General features: G+C 43.2%; 2 protein-coding genes across 8 annotated transcripts in view; one reads left to right on the plus strand and one right to left on the minus strand.

The window, feature by feature from the left end:
• baz (bazooka) overlaps positions 1-18,318 on the plus strand; it is a 52,523-nt gene extending 34,205 nt beyond the window's left edge. The window contains exons 2-10 of one of the 3 annotated variants that reach the window (XM_064682604.1): positions 7,551-7,999; positions 10,550-12,046; positions 12,113-12,301; positions 13,100-13,701; positions 13,901-14,191; positions 14,258-14,937; positions 14,994-15,561; positions 16,224-16,313; positions 16,469-18,318. In XM_064682604.1, coding sequence (XP_064538674.1) covers positions 7,820-7,999; positions 10,550-12,046; positions 12,113-12,301; positions 13,100-13,701; positions 13,901-14,191; positions 14,258-14,937; positions 14,994-15,561; positions 16,224-16,313; positions 16,469-17,033 — 4,662 coding nt within the window. In that variant the 5' untranslated portion in view covers positions 7,551-7,819 and the 3' untranslated portion in view covers positions 17,034-18,318. The remainder of the gene's footprint in view (positions 1-7,550; positions 8,000-10,549; positions 12,047-12,112; positions 12,302-13,099; positions 13,702-13,900; positions 14,192-14,257; positions 14,938-14,993; positions 15,562-16,223; positions 16,314-16,468) is intronic. The other 2 variants (XM_064682606.1, XM_064682607.1) reach the window with 2 other exon arrangements.
• Positions 18,319-19,058: 740 nt separating this feature from the next.
• TTLL1A (Tubulin tyrosine ligase-like 1A) lies at positions 19,059-21,221 on the minus strand. Of its 5 annotated transcripts, none has more exons than XM_064682536.1 (5): positions 20,739-21,221; positions 20,079-20,658; positions 19,668-20,008; positions 19,204-19,607; positions 19,059-19,133 (listed from the first exon to the last, which is right to left on the minus strand). In XM_064682536.1, the coding sequence occupies exons 1-4, from the start codon at positions 21,053-21,055 to the stop codon at positions 19,292-19,294; spliced, it is 1,554 nt and encodes a 517-aa protein (XP_064538606.1). In that variant the 5' UTR covers positions 21,056-21,221; the 3' UTR covers positions 19,059-19,133; positions 19,204-19,291. The 5 variants fall into 5 exon arrangements, with proteins under 5 accessions (XP_064538606.1, XP_064538607.1, XP_064538605.1 ...); XM_064682537.1 differs by having other exon boundaries at positions 19,668-20,005; positions 20,076-20,658; XM_064682535.1 differs by having other exon boundaries at positions 20,076-20,658; positions 20,739-21,220.
• Positions 21,222-22,478: the final 1,257 nt, after the last annotated feature.

The raw sequence follows: 22,478 nt of genomic DNA on the forward strand, positions 1-22,478 counted from the left end.
TTTGAGCACATATCCGATATTCTTCAAATGTCTGTATCAAATCGTCTAGATAATATTAAGATTCCACTTTCGTGTCACGATTGAAAAGCACGCTCCACATGCCCAACTCTATGCTCCAGGGTCTAGACTCTGTACAGTTTTACTTCTGGCCTTGTGGGAACCAGCAAGCCACCACCCAAGCAGGGAACTTTAATTTTTGCCCTGTGATCGCAATTATGGCTGCGCTTTCTTGTTTCCATTGCATTTGCTGTGATACTCATACGTATACAAATATGTCTCTGTGGGTTTGTGTTTGTGTCATTTGTTAGATTTTCACCGCTTGTGAAATGTTTTATAGTTCGTTTTTCATTGTTTTTTTCTTTTTGTTGCTTGTCAATGGCAGCGACCTCGACGCGTCATTGTTTCATACGAAATAGCTTAGGAGGCTTACCCATAACAAATGCCATTGCGATAAAAGCGTTTGGTTAGCTGCTGACTAAGCTCTACACCACCCACCCACATTGGCCAGTTCACACCCACCTGAGTGATAGTGCGTGTTGAACTAGCAGTTACCCTGTAATCAGATCTAGAGTCGTGAATTGATTATTGTTCAATAGCTTTGTCGGTAATGCTGCATTCGGTTTATAATTTGTAGAATATGCAGCTTACGTATAGTTATAGAGATGTACAAAATGGTATACAAAACTTTGTTGGTATACTCAGAACTTTAATATCATATATAAATAAGATGGGATAAGTCGTGCTGCGCGGGCTATTTCGATTAAACTAGTAAGTGTTGTTAAAAGCGCAGGACTTGTGTCTCGTTACAACACTGTTAGAGTGTACTTGTGTCTCTGTGCAACACTGTTAGAGTGTACTTGTGTCTCTGTACGACACTGTTAGAGTGTACTTGTGTCTCTGTACAACACTGTTAGAGTGGGTTAAAAGCAGAGACTGTGGCTCTGTTGTGACTACGTCAATTGAGCTAGTTTGACAGATATATTGAGAGATAGCCCACGAATGGAGAGGAACTGCACTCTCAATATGGACTCTGATAACTCAACTCTGTTAACTCTGTTAACTGTTACTTAATTCATTATGAACCTAATTCATTGGCACTAAATCCTGTACAATCTGACTTGCAATACATTCGGTGTATATACATATGTTTGGATCAGTTACAGCAGCTGAGTTGATATAGGCCTGTGTGTTTTCATGCTCAGTCTTATATTATGTACTATTAATCCCACCGAATCTTCCAGTTATCTTAACCTTACATTCAAGCACAACAGCAAAAATCGGATTAACAATAGTCGTATATGGCCCATAGGTACAATCGGTCGAAAATTGAGTGTGTCTTTTCTTATGAAACCCATTTTGTGTGGCCAACTATGTTAAGGTATTATATTTAGTACCCGCAAAGGTATTTAATCTTTGGCATTTCCAAGATAACTGTTTCTTCTTCGTCATTTTATGCCTCCGTTTAATACCCGACTATATAAGCTTCATATAATTTGTACACATGTCTGATCGGGAGCCAATGAGACATCGAGGCATGCCGACTACCATAACTCACTTTGGCCATTAGAAAGCGTTGACATTAATCACCTTAAATGGTAAATTCACTTGCTATTGATTATAAGTTTTTTGTATACCCTTGTAGAGGGTATTATAATGTGGTCATGACATGTGTCACGCATGGAAGGAGACATCGTAAGACATCTCTATGTTGCAGGCAGTTCATATGTCGCAGCCTGCCGGATCGAACCATTGTATCATATATATATCATAGGAACTATCGGTCGAAAAGAAGTTTCTTGTATGGAAAACTTTTTTGTTTTTCAATATATCCAAGTCAAGCCAATTCTTATCAAGATCGCTTAACTATCTTATATACCTCTATAGAAAGATGAGTTCATGTATGTCAAATTGTTCTATTTTCCCAAGATATTTTCCTCAAACTCAACATTTACGAGCTGCAAAATGTTTGAAAGGGTATCCTTACTTTCTCGTTCGCATTGTTGGTCGCCGCTGCGATAAGCGAGCGGCATAGATTAAAGTTTAGAAATTATTTGAAAACTCATGGCCCAGCGCCAATGGGCCAACAAATTGTGATCTAGTGTTTTTGGCCTGAGTTGGGCTGATAAAATAGAATGTGTTCTCAGCTGTTTCTGCCAAGAGAGAGCGGTATTCAAAGAGGTATTCGAAAACAGACTGCGCCACGAATTGGCCGCTAATAATATGTGTGCACACATATTTTGATGTCCCGCTAATCATATGCAAATCAGCTGGGCTTGTTTGTAGATAGATCTCTGGCTGAGTTTGGTCACACTCTGTTTGGGCGTGAAGCTGTGCCTGGATAGACTGGCCCGCAGCTGTTCCTTTCACTTGGCCTCTCTCACACACGCACAAACACACACACACACACAGACACACAAGCAGCCCATACGAGGGGTGTTCCATTGGAGTCTGCCCTCTTAAGATCGACAGAGGAACGAGCTGGATTGTTTCAAGAAGTATCTAGAATTTATCTAACAAATTATTGTGTTCTTAGTTCTCTGTTGTTTCAAAAAGGAATATAAAGAAAAATGTGAACCTGGAGCACAGCTGAACTGAGCTGTTTTCATAGGTATTCTTGGCTTTTATGGCTTATATAAATAAAGAACTGGCCATGGTTCAGCCTATGAGTCGACGTGTAGAGCTTTTTAGCCTTCTTGCCCATTACGAAATAAGAGACCATGGAGAGGACACTTTGAGTTTAAGAAATTATCGAACACAGTTTTGTATACCTGACTCTAACTATTGGAGTATTTAAGGCAAAAATTGAGAACTAGTACGCAGACTTAAAACTTAATTTCGCACCAGCAAAAAATGACTCTAGGCAACGGGTTTTTTGTCTGTTCTCTTTATACAAATTTATTAGCTTTTTACAATTTTCATATTATTTAATAGACCTTTAAACAATTTGTTGTAAAACTTTTTTTGTTTATCAAGATATCTTGACCAACCGCAGCATTTACTATTCAAACTATGCTGCTTACATATAAGCCAAGTCTTATCAAGATCGCTTTACTATCTTATATAGCTCCATAGGAACAATCGGTCCAAAAATGAGTTTATGTATTGGTAAAATATTCTGTTCACCCAGTTTAGAAGGTTCGGCATGCCGAAGATATCCGTACTTTCTCGTTGTTTACAATAATAACAAGACTTGTTGCACATAAATAATTGTAGCTCAGCTCTGGCTCTGGCTAAAGTGCATAAAGTGACAATGGAGGACGCGAAATGGCATATTCGACTTTATTGCGCATTTAATGCAGTTCTTATTTTGTTTTTCTGTTTGTTTAGTCCAGTTGAGTACAGCGCAGTTGGTTGTGGTTGTTGTACTTCATGAGTGCACCTCGTGCACTCGCACTCACATTCACATTCACATTCACACTCGCACTCACATTCGCACTCATGCTTGTAGCTAACTACAGCATTATTTGAATCAACAAATAGCGAAATGCGCTCGATGCATGCATTTTTGCTACACTTCATTATGTGTGTGTGTGTGAGTGTGAGTGAGAGTGTGTGTATGTGTGTGTATTTCTCCTGCCCCCTTTTGCATAATGACAACATGTAATTTGGCCTTTCTTTTTGCTGGCTTGCATATTTCTTGGCCGACGTAGACGTCGCTGCCTCTGCTGCTGCCTCTGCTGCTTGCTCTGCTGCCGTTGTTGTTGTTGTTGTCGACGTCTTCGCTGGCGTCGCTGGGTTGTTAAGTCTGATTGCAAATTATTATGGATAGACCGACGGACCACCAGAGGTATGCAACGGGCCTCAGCCTCAGCCTCAGACGACGGCGACAACACTCCCCTCTTCCCTCTCCCCTCTCCCCACTCCACACTCAAGGGTGTGGGCGTGTCTCTGCTCGCTAGTCGCTTGCATGTTGCGGCTTTCCTCCTTCTCCTTCTCCTCTTGATTTCTTACATTTTCTTATTTTTTTTTTGTCCCTCGCTCTTCCCATTTTTCATATCACAAAAGTTTTTATGGCAATTTATGCTAATTTACGAGTGCGCACATATTTTTCTGCTTTTGCGCTCGCAAATTTTTAATTAATTTTCGAGCGCCTCAGTTTAGCTCCTCCCAAAAAGGGGGGGGGGGGGGGTGGGAGTGGAGAGGGTACGCTTCACTGAGTCTATTGTCAGTTCATTATGATATATAGAAAAGCATTCGTTATATTTGCAGTTCACTGTAATTGTGCAGTTTCTATGCATGAAGCGTTGTCGTGCTATGAAGAAGGATTTCGTTCTCTTGCCCAATTAGTATTACAAACGTGTATCTCTAGTGTTGTAAAAGGATTTAATGCGCATAGAAAACAATGTTGTTATGCTAATAAATATTCAAGTGAATAAAATGATTAACTTTGTGAATACTCAATGAACTGAGACCAACACGGCTGGATACACTTTGAAGACTTTAATTTTTTTTTGCAGTTTCAATAGATTTTAGCGACATTTAGGCAAAAACAACATACAAATATTTGATAAAAATATTAAATTATACCTATTTAAATACAAACACAGCAAGGTTGCAGTTGAATAACGATTTTGTGAGTGAGTTTGTGGCTTGATTGATGAATGAATGAATGAATAGCCAAATGACAGTCGTTTTTGTTGCTGTTGTGTAAATTGTTTTTCCTTTTCAATTATAAGCTTGTCTAACTAACAATTTGTTTTTAAAGCAAAAAAGTTTGACACTGGCAATTATTTACTGGATATAACAACTATACCCTGTAGGTGTGCAGCAAAGGGGGTATGCTTCGATTGTTTAAGTGCATATAGTAGACATTGCTTAGGCTATGCATAAATTGTGCCTTTTCTGATTCTATAAGCCGAATTAATACTTTGCAGAGGGAATCCTAATCACCATGGCTGTATTTTCCGATAACATAAGATATCGATAAGCAAGTGTGCGACACTTGGGATATGGCTCATGAAGAGACAACACGAAGTTAAATAAAAATTGTTGCAAAAGTATAAATAAAATCGCATTGTGTCGTAATAGTATAATCTGGCATAGATTTTTATAACCAGGGACCAACAATATACTCTATGCTTCGGCTTAGAGTTTGAATATATATATTTTCTTAAAAGAATTTAATTTGTAGTTAACAATTGCCCCCTTCTGCTGAAAATGTTGCTAGTCGTAGATATTTTCATATAGAAATTGAGGGCTATATTTGAGCTGTACCCAAATATGGTTGGATCAATCCAATGATTGGGACTCAAGTTCTTGATTCCTTTTGGCTGAAACTCGCCTAAGATTTTTGTTGTTCAACTTCGAACCAAACGATTTCGATTTTGCTGGCATCATTTGGCTAAATATTGCAGCGTATTTAAATGTCAGCTAAGCCGGGCGTGCTTTTGCAAAAAACGGCCAAATAAACCTTTGTCTGTGTAGACAGCTGTACTCGTATGCATGCGTGTGTGTGTGTGTGTGTGTGTGTGTGTCTTATACCTTAATTGGCACCCTTTTTTTTTCATTCTCTTTCTGCTTTACCTTTTCATTACCTGCTGTTAACGTCGAAAATTTCTAGTAAGCAAATAAATCGCTAGCTCCCTCGCCCCCAGAGACAGAAGCTGTGAGTTTTATGCCTCAGTGCGTTTGCAGCGCCACCAAATGGATGTCTATTGTTGTTGTTGTCGTGCGTCAGTCAACGTCGTCGTTTTTATTACAGGTGTGTCTGAACAGGTGCATAATCAATGTGAATTTCTGTGCGAATTGAGCGCAAGTAGCTCGCCTTTGCAGCCTCCTCCACTCAGCTGCTATGGTCAGTTAATTTATATATGTATATACGTATATCTCGACATGCTCTTATATAGTTTTTCTTATATACATATGTATATGTATATTTAAATACCTTTCTCGCATTTTTTATTTATTGCAAACTTTGCACGACATTCACAGCAAATGCAAATGTGGGAAAACTAGACCAGAAAACTAGACTAACAACAACAGGCATAACTGACAGTTAACATTAAAATAGAACATGTTGAGCATTGGAATTATCCTGTAACTTGGTCTGGACGGGCATCTAATATACTTACATTTAAAAAAAGTCTCTTTCTAAACCTGAATTGGGCTCAAAAAAGGTTTTAATACTAGATAATCTGTAGTTAGATTTGAGAGGTGGCTTCTCTGCTTAATTTCTCGGAGTAATAATAGCTGCAATTAGCTGAGAAAAAAAATGGAAAAGGTCTTAGGGAAATATATAGGGCAAGTTGTGAGAGATACATGTCTAAAGTTGTAAATCGCTAGCTTAAATAGGAAGCGTATTCAAAAATAAAAAAGTCAATTAAGAGTGCTCCAGTCGGGAGTGCCCGCCTAGGAAATACCCTGAATCTTCTTATTTTTTACCCAACACCAAGTGCAATTTAAAATGAAAGATACTTGATCTGTGTATACTATTCTAGAAGCTACAAGTCAAATTTGGTGACTCCAGCTCTTAAAACCAGCAGAATTTCGATATCGATTGTTATCGATTGCTTGGAAACAAGGCAAGTTATCGAATATCGAAAACAAACTCACGCGCGTGGGCACTAGGTTCAAAGCTCCAAGTCTCTAGTTCTTATAAGCTCTGAGGTTGAATGCGTTCATAGATACGGACGGACAGACAGACGGACATGGCTAGATCGACTCAGCTATTGATGCTGATCAATAATGAATATACCTTATGAGGTCGGAGATGCTTCCTTCTGCCTGTTGAGTACATTTGCAGGGCATAAAGATTCAAAATAAAAATTATAAAGATTACAAGCAACATATATTTATTTCACAAAACCAACATACTCTTTTGCACCTTTGCGAGCAGAGTATAGAATGCATTTATAGATCAATTTTGTTAGTTTTTAACTTAATTTGAAAAACTCGCTAAATTTGCTAGGATTATTTTTGGAGGTTTCCACTGATTCTCTCAAAGTTGCTCAAAGGTGCTCTGGATTCTGTTGAAGAAAAGAAGAGAAGAAGAAATATATGTAAACTTTATATACTTTATATACTTAAGTATATACCCTTAAAAATGTTGTGCACTTGTTTGTGTTTGCTGAAAGTTTATTCACACCTAAAACGTGTATTTACAGAGAATCGCATGTGTCAATCGAATTCAATAAATAAATAAATGTCTTAAATAAACAAAATTATTCTGAATCGTAAACTAAAAGAAATGTTTGTTGGAAATTCAAGACGGAAATGTGAAACATTTGCCGCAGAATGAACTGAATTTCCAAGCTATCAGCGAAAAGTATATGATTCGAATGTACATTCAATGACGAAGAATTTCTGCTTGGCTTCGTTTCGATGGCCCGGGATGAACGCGAGTGGCTACTGCATTGATAAGGCTGATTGCATTGATAAGGCAACTTGTGTGTTTCCACACACGCGTAATTGCATCATCGATAAGAACGAGAAAGCGCGCGTGCCCTCCCTCCCCCCAGCAACAACAACAACAACGACGACAACATTAACAAATAAAGTGTGACTAATAACAATATGATAATAACAAATTTATATACGATATGATAATTCAGAGTTCCGTAACAATGTTCCTCGACGTTTTGCGAGTCGAGCGTTTGAATGGCAATGCCAAATATAATAGAAACGAGCTGCGACCAACTGTGACTTTTGCCCAAAGTGTGTAAAAATGCTAACTAACTATAACTAACAATAATAATAAAAGAACAACAACAACAAGAACGAGAGCCGACTACAACAAAATTAACATTAACACAAATCGCGTGCTAAGCAAATAAAACCAAAGATCAACGCGAGCTGCGTTGAGGGAAGCAGCCCTTGGAATATGTTCGACGTGCCGCCCAAGTGTCCAGCGCTGGCTAACAAATTGAGCGGCCTCTTTGGCTGGCGCCACACCTACAAAGTGGCCGCCAAGCATGAGGGGATACCCCATGGCAACCTGCACAAATCCTACTCTCTGACGCTGCCCAAGCGGCCCCCATCGCCGAGCTATGCTTGCGTGAAGGTAAACTCTAGCCCTAATCCCTGAACAGAACAGCGCGAACTAATTCAACTGTGACCCACAATCAAAACTTGACGCTTTTCGACATGTCCCACGATAAGACACGCCCACAACATACACACACACACACACACACACACACACGCACATAAACGCCCACATAGTTCGCTCCACATACATATGCAAATATTTATGATATACGATCCATTGTTTGCCCATCGACGCATCATTTTCATTGACAAATGACCATAAAGAAACAATCAACCATTCAGATATGTATTCAGATATGGTATATCAACAATGGGCAAAATATGAAGAATTTTCGTTATAAAAACACATTCGTAGGAATTCAACAGAAAGTGAATTGATTTTATAATACATTTTATTCAGCATAGTTCTTTAATATAAACAAACCGATAAATCTGCTAGCATATCGATAAAACATTTATTGCCACTCTAAAGAAAGCTTTATTCCGATCATATTGCGTATTCGTGTCGTACACTTTTTAAAATGTTATCAAGTATTCAAAATAGATCCCATTGCCCAAACAATTAATTCTTTCTAAATAATCAATAATCGATATATATCTATATCAATAGTCGATATATTACGATTATTTATCGATCATTTTAAATGTCACAATATAAATTATCGAACAAGAATGTACCATTACAAGGAGCTACTTATTAAAGATTCCATTGATCTGATAGAATTACCTTTTGTAAATCGTTAAATCGAAGCAGGTATATTGCTTTTATACCCTTGCCAAGAGTATTACACTTTTGTCATTAAATGTGTAACATAGACTAGAAGATATTTTGAGCACATCTTATTAACATCGAACCTCTATAAAGATCTATAAGTTTTGGAATGAAAAACTCTTCCTTGTTTTTTCTGCTTCCGATATCCTAACCAAACGTTTGCTTTGCATATAAACAGAATCCTCTCAAAATCGGACTAATATATTATGGCTCCTATCCTATCTTTAAGAGTATTTAATTCTCGACGTGCCAAGTATTTTCAAAAATATAATTTGGTTTGGGGCTTATCGTTAAAAATACATACACGATTTAACTTTAAAAAAAATTAATTAAATTGATGTTGATATTTTGAGTTATCAACGTTTAGTTTTTGATAAGTTTTTAACCGATTTTTGCACACGGTGCACTTGCTGAAACGGAAAATAAACAAAAGGAAAATCAATTTGTTTTCATTTTTATACTCTCGCTGCTGCAAAATCGATAGAATTGCAATCTCGGCCACGCTCTTTGACCCATAAATCCAAGAACAACAACAACAACAACCACAACATGGTTTAGTTTTTTTAGGTTTCTGTCGGGGGCGCTGTCAGTGCTGGCAAGTGGCGAAAATTAAAAGCGAAAACTAGAAAACAACCTTCCAAATTATTGCGCCAAGTTGACGTTCCAGTTCTCCAGTTCAGGGAGCGAAGCGCACGCTCTGCTGCTTCCATGACTGGTTTCAAGCCATGATGCAATTGTTGTCGTTGTTGTTGGCCAGTTTTCGGCATTTGGCATTTGTGTGTTCGGAATTCAATGGAATGCCAAGCCAACAATGACGCCAACTTGATTCGGTTTGCCGTTTTTTTTTTTTTTACTTTACGTTGGCCCGCTGCAATTTTCGTTTTGCTTTGGGAGCCTGGAGGTCGTCGCTATTCTTCAACGTCTCTAAATGGCTTTCCCAAGCGGCTTATGGACAGCGCCGAATCACCTGAGCTGCGTCAATGACTCAACACATGGCCAATTGGGCAATTGTCTTTCGAGGCCCGGAAACGTTAAGCGCGAATTGCATTCTCCCAGGCTCGTCTTTGGCTTGAGATACGAATGTAGAAATTCCATAGCTTGGGGTTCAAATGGTTCCAAAAACGTGAATCTAGATATAAAATTGATGGAAATATTTCTTACCCTCGATGAAATCCGATTAACAAATCAGCGTAACTAGAGCTACAAATTTGCAAGCGGAACTAGCTCATAGATTGTTAACGAACCAATGAACTTCATTCAAGAAATGTTAAGTCAAGAAATAACATTTATTTTTCCAATAATTGCATTAAAATATAACTAAATATAAATATAACCCAATACGTGAACCTAGGTATAGGATTGATGGAAATATTTCTTTCTCTCGACGAAATCAGATTAACAAATCAGCGTAACTAGAGCTACAAATTTGCAAGTGGAACTAGTTCAAGAAATGTTAAGTCAAGAAATAACATTTATTTTTCCAATAACTGCATTTAAATATAACTAGACAAGTTCACATTCAATGACCAAATATGTGAACTAGTTCATAAAAAAACTACATAAACAATATTTGGAACTAGCTCTTTTGTTGCTCATAGAAAAATAAGGGTTATTGAACCATGAACCACTTTAAACATGAATATTAATATTAATAATATTAATAAATATTCGTAATATTTTCTAATACTTAACTAGAGGAACTAGTTCGAAAATCTGTTAAATTGTTCATCATTAAATATATTTAAGATTTCATATTAACGCTCTTCCCTATTTGGTCTTATGTGTTTTCAGGAAGCCGACTCCTGGGTGGCCGTGCATCATCTGCAGACGCAGTCGGGCATTTTGGATCCCGATGATTGTGTGCGAGATGTGGCCGATGATCGGGAACAGATATTGGCCCACTTTGAGGACTCTGGGCCCGATCCGGGCGTGCCGCAGGGCGGCGGCGATGGCGCCTCGGGCAGCTCCTCGGTGGGCACGGGCTCGCCGGACATATTTCGTGATCCGACAAACACAGAGGCGCCCACGCGCGATCTGTCCACCCCGCACATTGAGGTGACCAGCACCACGTCCGGTCCACTGGCCGGCCTCGGCGTGGGCCTAATGGTGCGTCGCAGCAGCGATCCCAATCTGCTCGCCTCGCTCAAGGCGGAGGGCGGCAACAAGCGCTGGTCGGCGGCAGCGCCGCACTATGCGGGCGGCGACTCGCCGGAACGACTGATGCTGGACAAGGCCGGTGGCCAGCTGTCGCCACAATGGGAGGAGGAGGACGACTCTGCGGCACAGTTGAAGGAGCAATTGCTGCAACAACAGCAACAGCAACAGCCACAACATGCTGCTGCTGCTGCTGGTGGTGCTGCAACGGGCGCCCATCAGCCATTCGCCCGCTCCGGCCGGCTGTCCATGCAGTTCCTGGGCGACGGCAACGGCTACAAGTGGATGGAGGCAGCCGAGAAGCTGCAGCACCAGCAGCACCAACAGCCGCTGCCCACATCGCTGCCGAACAGCGCCTACTCCAGTAAATCGCTGCCGCGCGAAAGCAAACGCAAGGAACCGCTGGGCCAGGCATACGAGTCCATACGCGAGAAGGATGGCGAGATGCTGCTCATTATTAACGAGTACGGCAGTCCGCTCGGTCTGACGGCCATGCCGGACAAGGAGCACGGCGGCGGGCTGCTTGTGCAGCACGTGGAGCCAGGCAGTCGGGCCGAACGTGGCCGCTTGCGTCGCGAGGATCGCATTCTCGAGATCAACGGCATCAAGCTGATCGGCCTGAGCGAGTCCCAGGTGCAGGAGCAGCTGCGACGCGCCCTCGAGTGCTCCGAGCTGCGCGTGCGCGTCCTACGCGGCGATCAGCAGCGTCGCCAGCAGCAGCGTCGCGACTCCAAGGTCGCCGAAATGGTGGAAGTGGCCACCGTTTCGCCCACACGCAAGCCGCATGCCGCTCCGGTGGGCACCTCCCTGCAGGTGGCCAACACACGCAAGCTGGGCCGCAAGATCGAAATACTGTTGAAGAAGGGGCCCAATGGCCTTGGCTTTTCGGTGACCACGCGTGACAATCCGGCGGGCGGGCATTGTCCCATTTACATCAAGAACATTCTGCCACGCGGCGCGGCCATTGAGGACGGCCGCCTCAAGCCCGGCGATCGTCTGCTCGAGGTCGACGGCACGCCCATGACCGGCAAGACCCAAACGGATGTGGTGGCCATTCTGCGCGGCATGCCCGCCGGTGCCACGGTGCGCATTGTCGTCTCCAGGCAACAGGAACTTGCCGAGATGCCCGTTGGCGTAAGTTCTTTCTCTATTGTCAATCTCCGTCCACGTGAGGTGAAATTAACGTCATTATGTTTGCAGCCGCCGCAACCGGAACCAGTCGAGAAGGCGCCGCCACCAGCTGTGATGGTTCCCGCTTCCGCTCCGATTCCGGTGCAAAAGTCGAGCAGCGCCCGTTCGCTCTTTCAACAGCAGCAGCTGCAGCAACAAGCGCAGCTCAATGAATCTCAGCACTTTATTGACGCGGGCAGTGAATCGGCGGCTTCCAATGTAAGTGATTTGTTCATGAAGTCCGATTGATCAAGTTAAGGTAGACAATAGATTCTAGTTAATTAACTTAATCAACTAAATTCAGCTGGCAGACAGGTTCAAAATGGGTACCGTGTACTAGTTCCAAGGTAGCAAATGGTCCGGTTCCAATGGTTCCCTAACAAGAACTACAAGCTTTAGTGGGCATTGAGTGCATAATTTGGGATAAGAACCAGAATGAATATGCTGTATATCAGCTGAAAGAAGGAACTATTATATTGAGAGCTACTTAAGGGAACTTACTCACTTACTTTTAAGACGAACTAGTTCATCGGCAGTAACTATTCATCAGCAGCAAACTGAAAGGAACTAGATAGCAGCTATGCAATTAGTTAATCAGCAGGAAATAGAAAACCAGCTCATAAGAAGTAATTGGGAAGAACTAGTTCAGAATAAAAGAACTAGTTTATTGACAGTAAATTGGAGAAGTTGTTCATGAGCATTAATTGAAAACTGTTCTCGGATTATTTGGAATTGTTATTTCGAATAGATATAAAAACAGGGCGTGATCCAGCTCATTTTAGACGAAATTGACGTAAGAGAACCAGTTCATTCATAAATTGTAAAGGACTTAAGTACATAAAAAGATCTAGTGCATAGGATGCGGCATATATAGGAAATGCAAATCCGTTCGAAATCGAAACGTTGATGGAATAAGAAAACACAGCGGATCATAAGCATGCGAACTAGTTCATTTCGAATAATAACCCATCATTTGCTCTGCTTAACTAATCCTCTAACTCGTCTCTGGCAACACAGGACAGTCTGCCGCCGAGCAGCAGCAGCTGGCATTCGCGGGAGGAGCTGACACTTCACATTCCCGTCCATGATACTGAGAAGGCTGGCCTTGGAGTCAGTGTGAAGGGCAAGACGTGCTCCAATCTGAACGCATCCACGCCCAGCAGCAGCAGCAACAGCAGCAGCATGAAGCACGACGGTGATCTGGGCATATTTGTGAAGAACGTGATCCATGGCGGCGCCGCGTCACGGGACGGGCGCCTGCGCATGAACGATCAGCTGCTGAGCGTGAATGGCGTCTCGCTGCGCGGCCAGAACAATGCCGAGGCCATGGAGACGCTGCGTCGCGCCATGGTCAACAATCCGGGCAAGCATCCGGGCACCATTACCCTGCTGGTCGGACGCAAGATCCTGCGCTCGGCCAGCTCCAATGATATACTGGAGCACAGCCATAGCCATAGCAACAGCAGCAGCGGCAACAGCAACAGCAACAGCAACAACAACAACAGCAGCTCCAATGCCAGCGACAACTCTGGCGCCACGGTCATCTACTTGAGCCCGGAGAAACGTGAACCGCGCGGCAGCGGTAACGGACCGGGCAGCTCCGGCAGTGATATGAATAGGTAAGCTTCCGAAGATACAATTATCAGAGGTTTTCCCTCATTTGTCGTGAACCAGACGTGACCCGGTGATCCGGTCTGGTTCCTGCTGACGAATCAAACCTGGTGAAAGTCGGCCTTGGCATGATTTGAGTCTCATGCAAATAGTTGTCCGAGCATTCTGCACATAACATCCACTCATGACGCACACTCTCATTTCCAGATGGAGCAATCCCGTTTTGGATCGTCTAACCGGTGGCATTTGCTCCACAAACTCAACGCAGCCAACACAACAACAACACCTGCAGCAGCAGCAACAGCAGCAGCAATCGCAGGCGCAACAGCGCCGTGTGCCTCCGCCCCCGCTGGGCGGCAACAATGCGGGATTGCGCAACGAGAGCTACTATATGGCCACCAATGACAACTGGTCGCCGGCGCCGCTGCAGCTGCAGCTGCTCAATGGGCATGGCAACACGGCGCTGCTCATCGAGGACGATGCGGAGCCTATGTCACCGTAAGTTGCCGCCTGAGGCTTGACTTGGCTCTTGTTAATCTTGTTCCTTATTCGGATTGTTTGCAGCACGTTGCCGGTGCGCGCACACGATGGCCAGCACTGCAACGCGAGCAGCGCGAACACATCGCAGACGAGCGCCGGCATGGGGCAGGGCGTTGGAGTCGCTGGAGGCGGAACGGCAGCCGTGGCGGGCAGTTTCGATGCCACATACTCGTCGCAGCTGAGTCTGGAGACGAACAATTCGGGCGTGGAGCATTTCTCGCGCGATGCCTTGGGCAGGCGCAGCATTTCGGAGAAGCATCATGCGGCGCTGGATGCACGCGAAACGGGCACCTATCAGCGCAACAAGAAGCTGCGCGAGGAACGGGAACGCGAACGTCGCATTCAGCTAACCAAATCGGCCGTCTACGGCGGCTCCATTGAATCGCTGACGGCGCGCATTGCCAGCGCGAACGCCCAAATGGCGGCAGCGGCGGCTGGCTATAAGCACGCCAAGACCAGCTCCCATATTGAGCAGCGGGAACAGCAGTTGCTGGCCGCCGAGGCGGAGGCGCGCGACAAGCTGGGCGATTTGGGTCCATCGCTGGGCCTCAAGAAGTCCTCCTCACTGGAATCGCTGCAGACCATGGTCCAGGAGCTGCAAATGTCCGATGAGCCGCGGGCTCATCATGCGCTGCGCGCACCACGCGGACGCGGACGCGAGGATAGCCTCCGTGCCGCCGTTGTCAGCGAACCGGATGCAAACAGTGAGCAGCAGCGCAGTTTAAACTGATTTCGACTAACCTTTGCAATTTGCTTTCAGAGCCGCGCAAGACCTGGCTGTTAGAGGAGGGCGATCACGAGGGCGGCTTTGCCTCGCAGCGCAACGGACCCTTCCAGAGCTCCCTCAACGATGGCAAGCATGGCAGCAAGTCGCGCGCCAAGAAGCCGAGCATATTGCGCGGCATCGGGCACATGTTTCGCTTTGGCAAGAATCGCAAGGATGGCGTTGTGCCCGTCGATACCTATGCCGCATCCTCGATTATGTCCTCGACGCCGCCAACAACTGGTCAACAGCCCCACCAGGCCCATCAGCATCAGCATCAGCAGCATCAACAGCAACAGCAGCAAATTCCAGCCGCTGCGCTTGCCGCACTGGAACGGAATGGCAAGCCGCCAGCGTATCAACCGCCGCCGCCGCTGCCAGCACCAAATGCAGCTGGCGGCGGTGGAGCAGCCGCATCCGCACTGCCAGGCGTGGCAGTTGCCACCGGTGGCGGCAACGGCGGCGGCGGCGGCACGCTTAACGGTGGCATTCATCAGAATGATATATTCAATCATCGCTATCAGCATTATGCCAACTATGAAGATCTGCACCAGCATCAGATCAGGTGAGAGGCTGCTTGCATTTACATACGACTCCTCATTTCCCATTTGTTATGCTACATTTCAATTTATTCGTTTATATATAAGAGGTGCTGGTTAACATTCAACTAACTTTCGGTGTGTACAAATATTTGTTCTACGGTCTGCTGTGCTAATATGCCAAAGACTTTCAGAGTTAGTTAGAAATAATTTAAATATTTTTTTTATAAGAAATATATTTTTATTATCAGAAAAAGCAGCTAGTGTGGGGTCTGGAAATAAATATCAGAAAAGGTTTTTTTGTTTTTTGATTATTTACAAATATACGCAAAAAGAGAACGAAAACTTCGGAAATTAAAAAAATGTATTTGGGCAAGTTCTGGGCTTCGTAATTCAAAGATATGTTAGCCAAAAGTTATATTTTTTAAATATTATGTTTACAGGTAGCTTAAACAGATCTATTTATGTGGCTATAACTGTTATTCAGTGTTTGTGTATTTATTAACTCGTTTCTGTGTCATATATTTCTCTCTCTTTCTACTCTGTGTACCATGCACCATATATGTTCGTATCTCTCTTACTTGTTCATACACTACTCACACAACAACAACAACAACAACACTGCGAAAACAACACACATCATGTTCATACTCAATATTAATGCATTAACCAACACTGGATACGACAGCGATGGCGTTCAAGAGACGCTCTCGGAGTCGACGATCGAGTGCATGCGACAGCAGGTGATCCGCCAGCGCATCAAGGTTGAGGCCGAAAGGTAACACATACACACAGACACACACACACTCTGACTAACACACATGGTTTTGGATAACATATGCCGCACCACACCCGCACACACACGAACACACGCAGACACATGCAGCCCACATTTGTATTATATGCGAACCTATGCTTTGTACGCTTTTGCAGTCGCCGTCATCAGCATTACCATTCGCAGCGCAGCGCCCGCTCCCAGGACGTCAGTATGCATTCCTCATCCAGCCCACAGCAGCCACCACTGCCGCTGCCCCCATCCGCGGCAGCCGTTGCCGCAGCAGCAGCACATCAGTCACATCAGCAATCCAACGGACTGCGTCCCATGAGCAGCTACTACGAGTACGACACCGTGCAGCAGCAGCGCGTCGGCAGCATCAAGCACAGCCACAGCCACACCCATAGCCATAGCCATGGCCATGGACATCACAATGGCAACTCGTCGTCGCCCATCAGCGTGAATGTGGCACAGCCGCACTGGAAGGCAGCGGCGCTCAATGGCTATTCGCCGGCCTCGTTGAACAGCAGCGCACGCAGCCGCGGACCGTTCGTCACCCAGGTGACCATACGCGAGCAGACCGGCATGCCGCAGACGCAGACGCTGGCGCTGGCGCAGGCGCAGTCGCAGCAACCCACCTATCAGACCGTGCAAAAGATAGCGACAGCGCAGTCGCAATATGGCAGCGCTGCCGGCGCCCAGCCGCATGCGTCCAAGGTGTGACTATAGGTGCTGGCGCATGCGCGCGCCACACGCGACGTCCTCGTGGAGGGCCAGCACGGTCGCCATTCGGAGCTGAGCGAGGTGGAGGTCTTCTACTATGCCACCGAGTGCTGACTCATTCCACTAGGCAGCTGAACGGGCGGGGGACGGAGGGGTTAAAGGTCGCGTGTGAGTCGCAAGCGGCCGGCAAAATGCAAAATGCAATCAACTGGAAAGCAGTTTGTTTATTTTTTTTTTTTGTTTTGTTTTGTTTTATAAATATAAATAAAATAAAATGAATTATAATTTTTTTTCATCATTTGACAAGGGCAACATACCCACACACACACACACCCACACACACACACACGCATACATACATATGCTTATAGTTAAGCTCATTAAAAAATACATTATACAATAAAAGTATTCCACGTGAAGCGCATATTGAAGAGCAGCAAATGTTACTTTATAATATAAAGAATAAATATTCTAATTTCAAATATTAAATTAAAGCAAAACGAAGTGTTAAATTAAAGAAGAAGAAGAAGGCAATGCACTGCGCTTAAATTAAGCTTAACATTTATATTGTATTGTATTAATCGCTAAGTCTAAGTCAAAGACCATGTAAATAATTATTCAATTTAGTTTCTATTGTGCGCGCACTTACGATGAGAGTTAATTGAAAAACGAAATATCATTTCATACGACAGCTGCATTCGAGTCGCAAAAAACTTCATCATAAACAGACATTTGTCTATACACATATATATATATGCTAAATTAAAAGCTATTGGCTTGTATACGAACATTAAAATACACTTTCAATTGTATTTTGGCGCTTTAACTAAGCCAAAATCATGCTGTAAATATATATAACTGGCATACACGTATATATATATTTAGACATAAACATATATTATTAAAAATGTTTTTTTTTTCTCGTTTAGCTTTAAAGCAGACGCCATTTTGTATGCAAAAGTAAAAGTTTAGAAGTAAAACTTGAAAGTCCCAATAATTTTTTTTTTATCTATATATTATGATGATATATCGTATATTGAACTAAGCTAAACTTATATGCTTATAAATATTACTTAATTATGTGTTAGCATAAAGCAAATGTTGTGCAGCCAAAACTGGCTCCGACACACAACATTTGGGCGCTTATCGAGACAACTTCATATTAGATATCGTATAATTATAAAATCATACACATACGCTACATATTGTAATAATTGTGTATTTTGTATATTGCAAAATTCTGTTGCGCATTAAATAACTAAGTTTCAATACTATATCAATATAAGAGCGTTGCGTTTTCCATTTTGTGTGGATCCTTGGATCTAGGCTATGATATACATATACCAATGTATGGATCTGTGGATCTTTGGATTTATAATCTATGATATACTGTATATATATAAATGCGCTATATGATGTATCAAATCTATGATCTCAGTTTTAATTCCTAAGAGTTTAAGCAGATTAGGTCGGGATAACTAGGTATTGTCAGAAGCTTACCCTGTTCATTTTGAAAGTCGAGTAAGAATATGCCCTGGAAATTAATTGTTATCTTAAGAAAATTCGATTTCTGTTCTGATAGTTTTTGTTGATCTTTAAACCCCTAACCCTTGTGTTTAATTTAATTTCTACAAATGTAATTCAAGTAACTGCGATTCCAAAATATTCTTCATCTAACCTTGGCCATCCGTATGAACGTGTTCTTGAAATAATCATTCGAGTATATTCGAATATTGAACGAGTATATCAGTTTTAGTCGATAACTCGCACTATTTCGTATCGTATATACAAATTAAACTTCACTTTTTGGATACCTGCCCCAATAATTATTTTAAAGCTAGAGCCTTGGCTGTGTTTACCACATTTATGCCCTACAAGTTGCATAATGATCGGACTCTGAACAGCGATGCTAATCAAGAATACATTTTGGTCAATTTCGCTCGTCTTCCGAGTATTCGTATCTAGATATCTTTATATCTGGATAACCAGTCTATACATCTATATGTATATGAAAAAAACTATAAATTAGTATTAGGAAAATTTTGTGAACAACTCAAAACAAATATCAAAGTCTCTCATTACGTTGTTGTTGAATTGCCACTGAAATCAAATTTATTAACATATGACGCGTAAAAATGGAAACAGTTAAAGGCATATTTCAAGTACTTACCCCGGAACGCCCGCGGAATATGATTCAACGTGGCTTTGAGTAACTCACGAACGAGGAAGCCAAGCGTGTATAAAAGCCAGATGCTTGTTTATTTGGACACACGCTTGGTTACCTTTGACTTCTTGACTTTGGTATCGGCGGACTTTTTGTTTTGGGCTTGCTTCTTGAGCATTGCCGCTGGTTTGAATCTGGTTGCCACATTGGGAGCTGTGATTGGATTTGCACCGCTCACCAAACGCCTCACGAAACTCTTATTCTTTCGCTGCGTACCAGCTGCTGCTGCTGCAGTTGCTGCTGTTGGCGTGGCCAATTTGGAGAGCTTTCGCGGCTTTGGCAGCTCGACGGGCGTCAGCAGGGTAAAGTTTTTCAGGGAGTCCTGGCTGGGCGTCTTGGTCCACCGTTCGCTGGTTTTGAATATGGGCGAAACTGTTTGGATTCAAATGGAAATCAATGCAAATACTCACTCGGGCATGCCGCTGGGCGGTATTACTACATCCAGGACATTATCAATGAGGCGCGTCTTCAGAGTACAATCGTTTTTGGTCGTCGAGTGTATCGACGGCGATGTATTGATCTCGATAAGCCACGGCTTCAGATTGTTATCGATAATGATATCATAGCCGTAGACCTCAAAGCAATGCCGATCATTGGCCATCACCGGCGCCACAGCGTCCAAAGAATGTCGTATCGTCTCGGAGATGCGGCGAGAGAGCTGCTTTGAGACACCCTCGCCACGTATGCTGTCCAAGTAGAGGCAGAGATTCTGCATGGACCACTTGCCGCCGTGTATCGTATTGTACTCCTTCTGAAACAGGTTATGACGGATCATTTAGCTGGGATCGGACTCCGAATTATACAAAAGATCGACTTACAACATTATTCTTTTGAATGCTAACATTCGTGAGATGCATGAACACGTTGTCGATCTCGGTCTGGTCGTATCTCTGGGTGCAAAATCGACAGAAGCCCTCATTATACAGATATGCCTTTATCGGATTGAATGTGGTCACCAGCACGTAGAGGCGCAGATCGAATTTCTTGCCGCCAATCAAGAGGGGATTATCAATGTATTTGGAGATGACGCAGGTGTCGCGATGAAAGTGCGGATAGAATGTGCGCGCCTCGTAGGCGAATCTCTTCAGCTTGGACAGTTTGTTGATCAAATAGATGCCAACACCTTGCGACTTATCGGAGGGCTTAACAATCCACGTGCTGGCTGGATTCTTATGGAACTCCTCCACAAACAGATTGTAGTCGGCGGGCAGTACAAATGTCATGGGTATTATATCCAGGTGCATATAGCGTGTGCCGCCGATGCCCAGCTTTGTATTATTTGGATGGGTCTCCGCCAAAGCGTCGCCCTTTCGCTCCAAGTCCTTCCGATAGCGTTTGATGTTCTTCACCAACAGATCCTTGCGCGACAGCTCCATCGAGTTGGGGAAATGATTGATCATTCTGCAGGAGTTCTACATTTACATCTACATCTACATCTAGATATCTATATATCTGGATATCTATATGTTCCACATACTCACTGATCGGAACGCATTCGATAGGGATGATCGACCCCAAAGATGTAGCGACAGTTCTGGGCGCACGCCCAATACAGATTCCATTCGCCATCGAAGGCGGGCACCTTGTGCCAGCCCCTTTTTTGGAAATTGTTGATCAGCGCCGTCTTGTCACAGTCGGTGCTATAGTATACACAATGGCGCTCTTTCCGGGGCCAGGGTCTCTCCTTGGACACCAGTCCAAAGACCGGCAAGGGCAGCTTCGTCTTGCTGCTGCTGCTCCTCGGCTCCACATCTCTGTTGTTGCTGCTGCTCTTCACCTTTTTGAATCGACTTTTCATATTTGTAACTCTGTAACTGTGAATTTTCGCGACTTTCAATTTTGAATTTTACGTTCGCTCGAATGTGCCAAAATGGATCTGGATAATTAACTATTCAAAAAAACCGAAATTTTTTTGTGGCTTTTTATATAGAAAATATGTGCTCTATCTACGTATGGATTACTTATAATACTAATTGTTATTTTCTCAATTAAATTTCAAAAATTATACGGCCTGCTGCCTCAATGAAGAAAAAGGATATGAACAGCAAAAAGCTTGGAGCAGAGTTCAGGCCAAAGCATATATGGCCTTCTATTAATATGTATGGAGAGAGAGAGAGAGAGGGAGAGAGAGAGGTACAGGGAGAGCTAGGGGAGAGAGGGATAGCGATGGAGAACATTTTTATTTGTAAGTAGATCGTAGTTCCTACTTAAGAAATGTGGAATCCAGGTCCCGAGCCGAACCCTTAACTAATCCTGTTTTAAAAAAAAAACACCAAAGCGAATCATATTTGTTATACCCTGACCCCATTGAAAATGGGTAAAAAGGGTATAATGTATTTGTGCAAATGTATGTAACAGGCAAAAGAAAGCATCTCCGACTCTATAAAGTATATATATTCTTGATCAGCATCAATAGCCGAGTCGATCTAGCCATGTCCGTCTGTCTGTCCGTCTGTCCGTCCGTCCGTCTGTCCGTATGTATAAACGCAAGGATCTCAGAACCTATTAGAGCTAGAGACTTGAAATTTTAGCTGTAGGTCCTCCTAGTCCCCGTGCAGATCGAGTTTGTTTCCGATATTCGATAACTTGTCCCGTTTCCAAGTAATCGAAATATGAGCTAGAGTCACCAAACTTGACATGTAGCTTCTAGAATAGTATATATATACATATATAGTATTTTTAATTTTATACCTATCGCCTATCGGAAGAAGAGGGTTCAGGGTATCCCCTAGTCGGGAGCTCCCGACTAAAACCTCTTACATGTTTTATAAATATGTTTTTGCTTAGAATAAAAACCTTTAAAGGAAGACCCAGCATGAAAGACAAAGCAAGGTTTTAACTCGAACCTGGATTCGGGCACGTGATTCCTGTCACCGTCCGATTGGATAAGCTTCTCAGTGCTATCAACATAATGATCGATAAATAGGAGCCGATGTTTGTTTCATCTATTTGTGCATTAGCGGATCGGTTAACAAAGAGCTACTTTATATAGATATTGTGCAGCAGTGCATATAGGAACGGGGCAGCTGTGCAAATGCCAACAACTGGGAATCGTGTGTGTGTCCAGCTGATCAAGTATTTGCATGATCGCCGATCATTAGATCCCATTATGCATGGCCCGAAACTTCCTCAATGGGAAAGCGAAAGTGTTAATGCCATTTAACGCCCATTGACAATTACAATGGACGCATTCTCCACGGGTTTGCGCCAAAGATGAGCGC

The sequence above is a fragment of the Drosophila montana genome, unplaced genomic scaffold, assembly GCF_035044405.1.
Source record: "Drosophila montana isolate Dmon_TW-CO22-7 unplaced genomic scaffold, ASM3504440v1 contig_2481_1, whole genome shotgun sequence".
NCBI classification, from domain to species: Eukaryota; Metazoa; Arthropoda; class Insecta; order Diptera; family Drosophilidae; genus Drosophila; species Drosophila montana.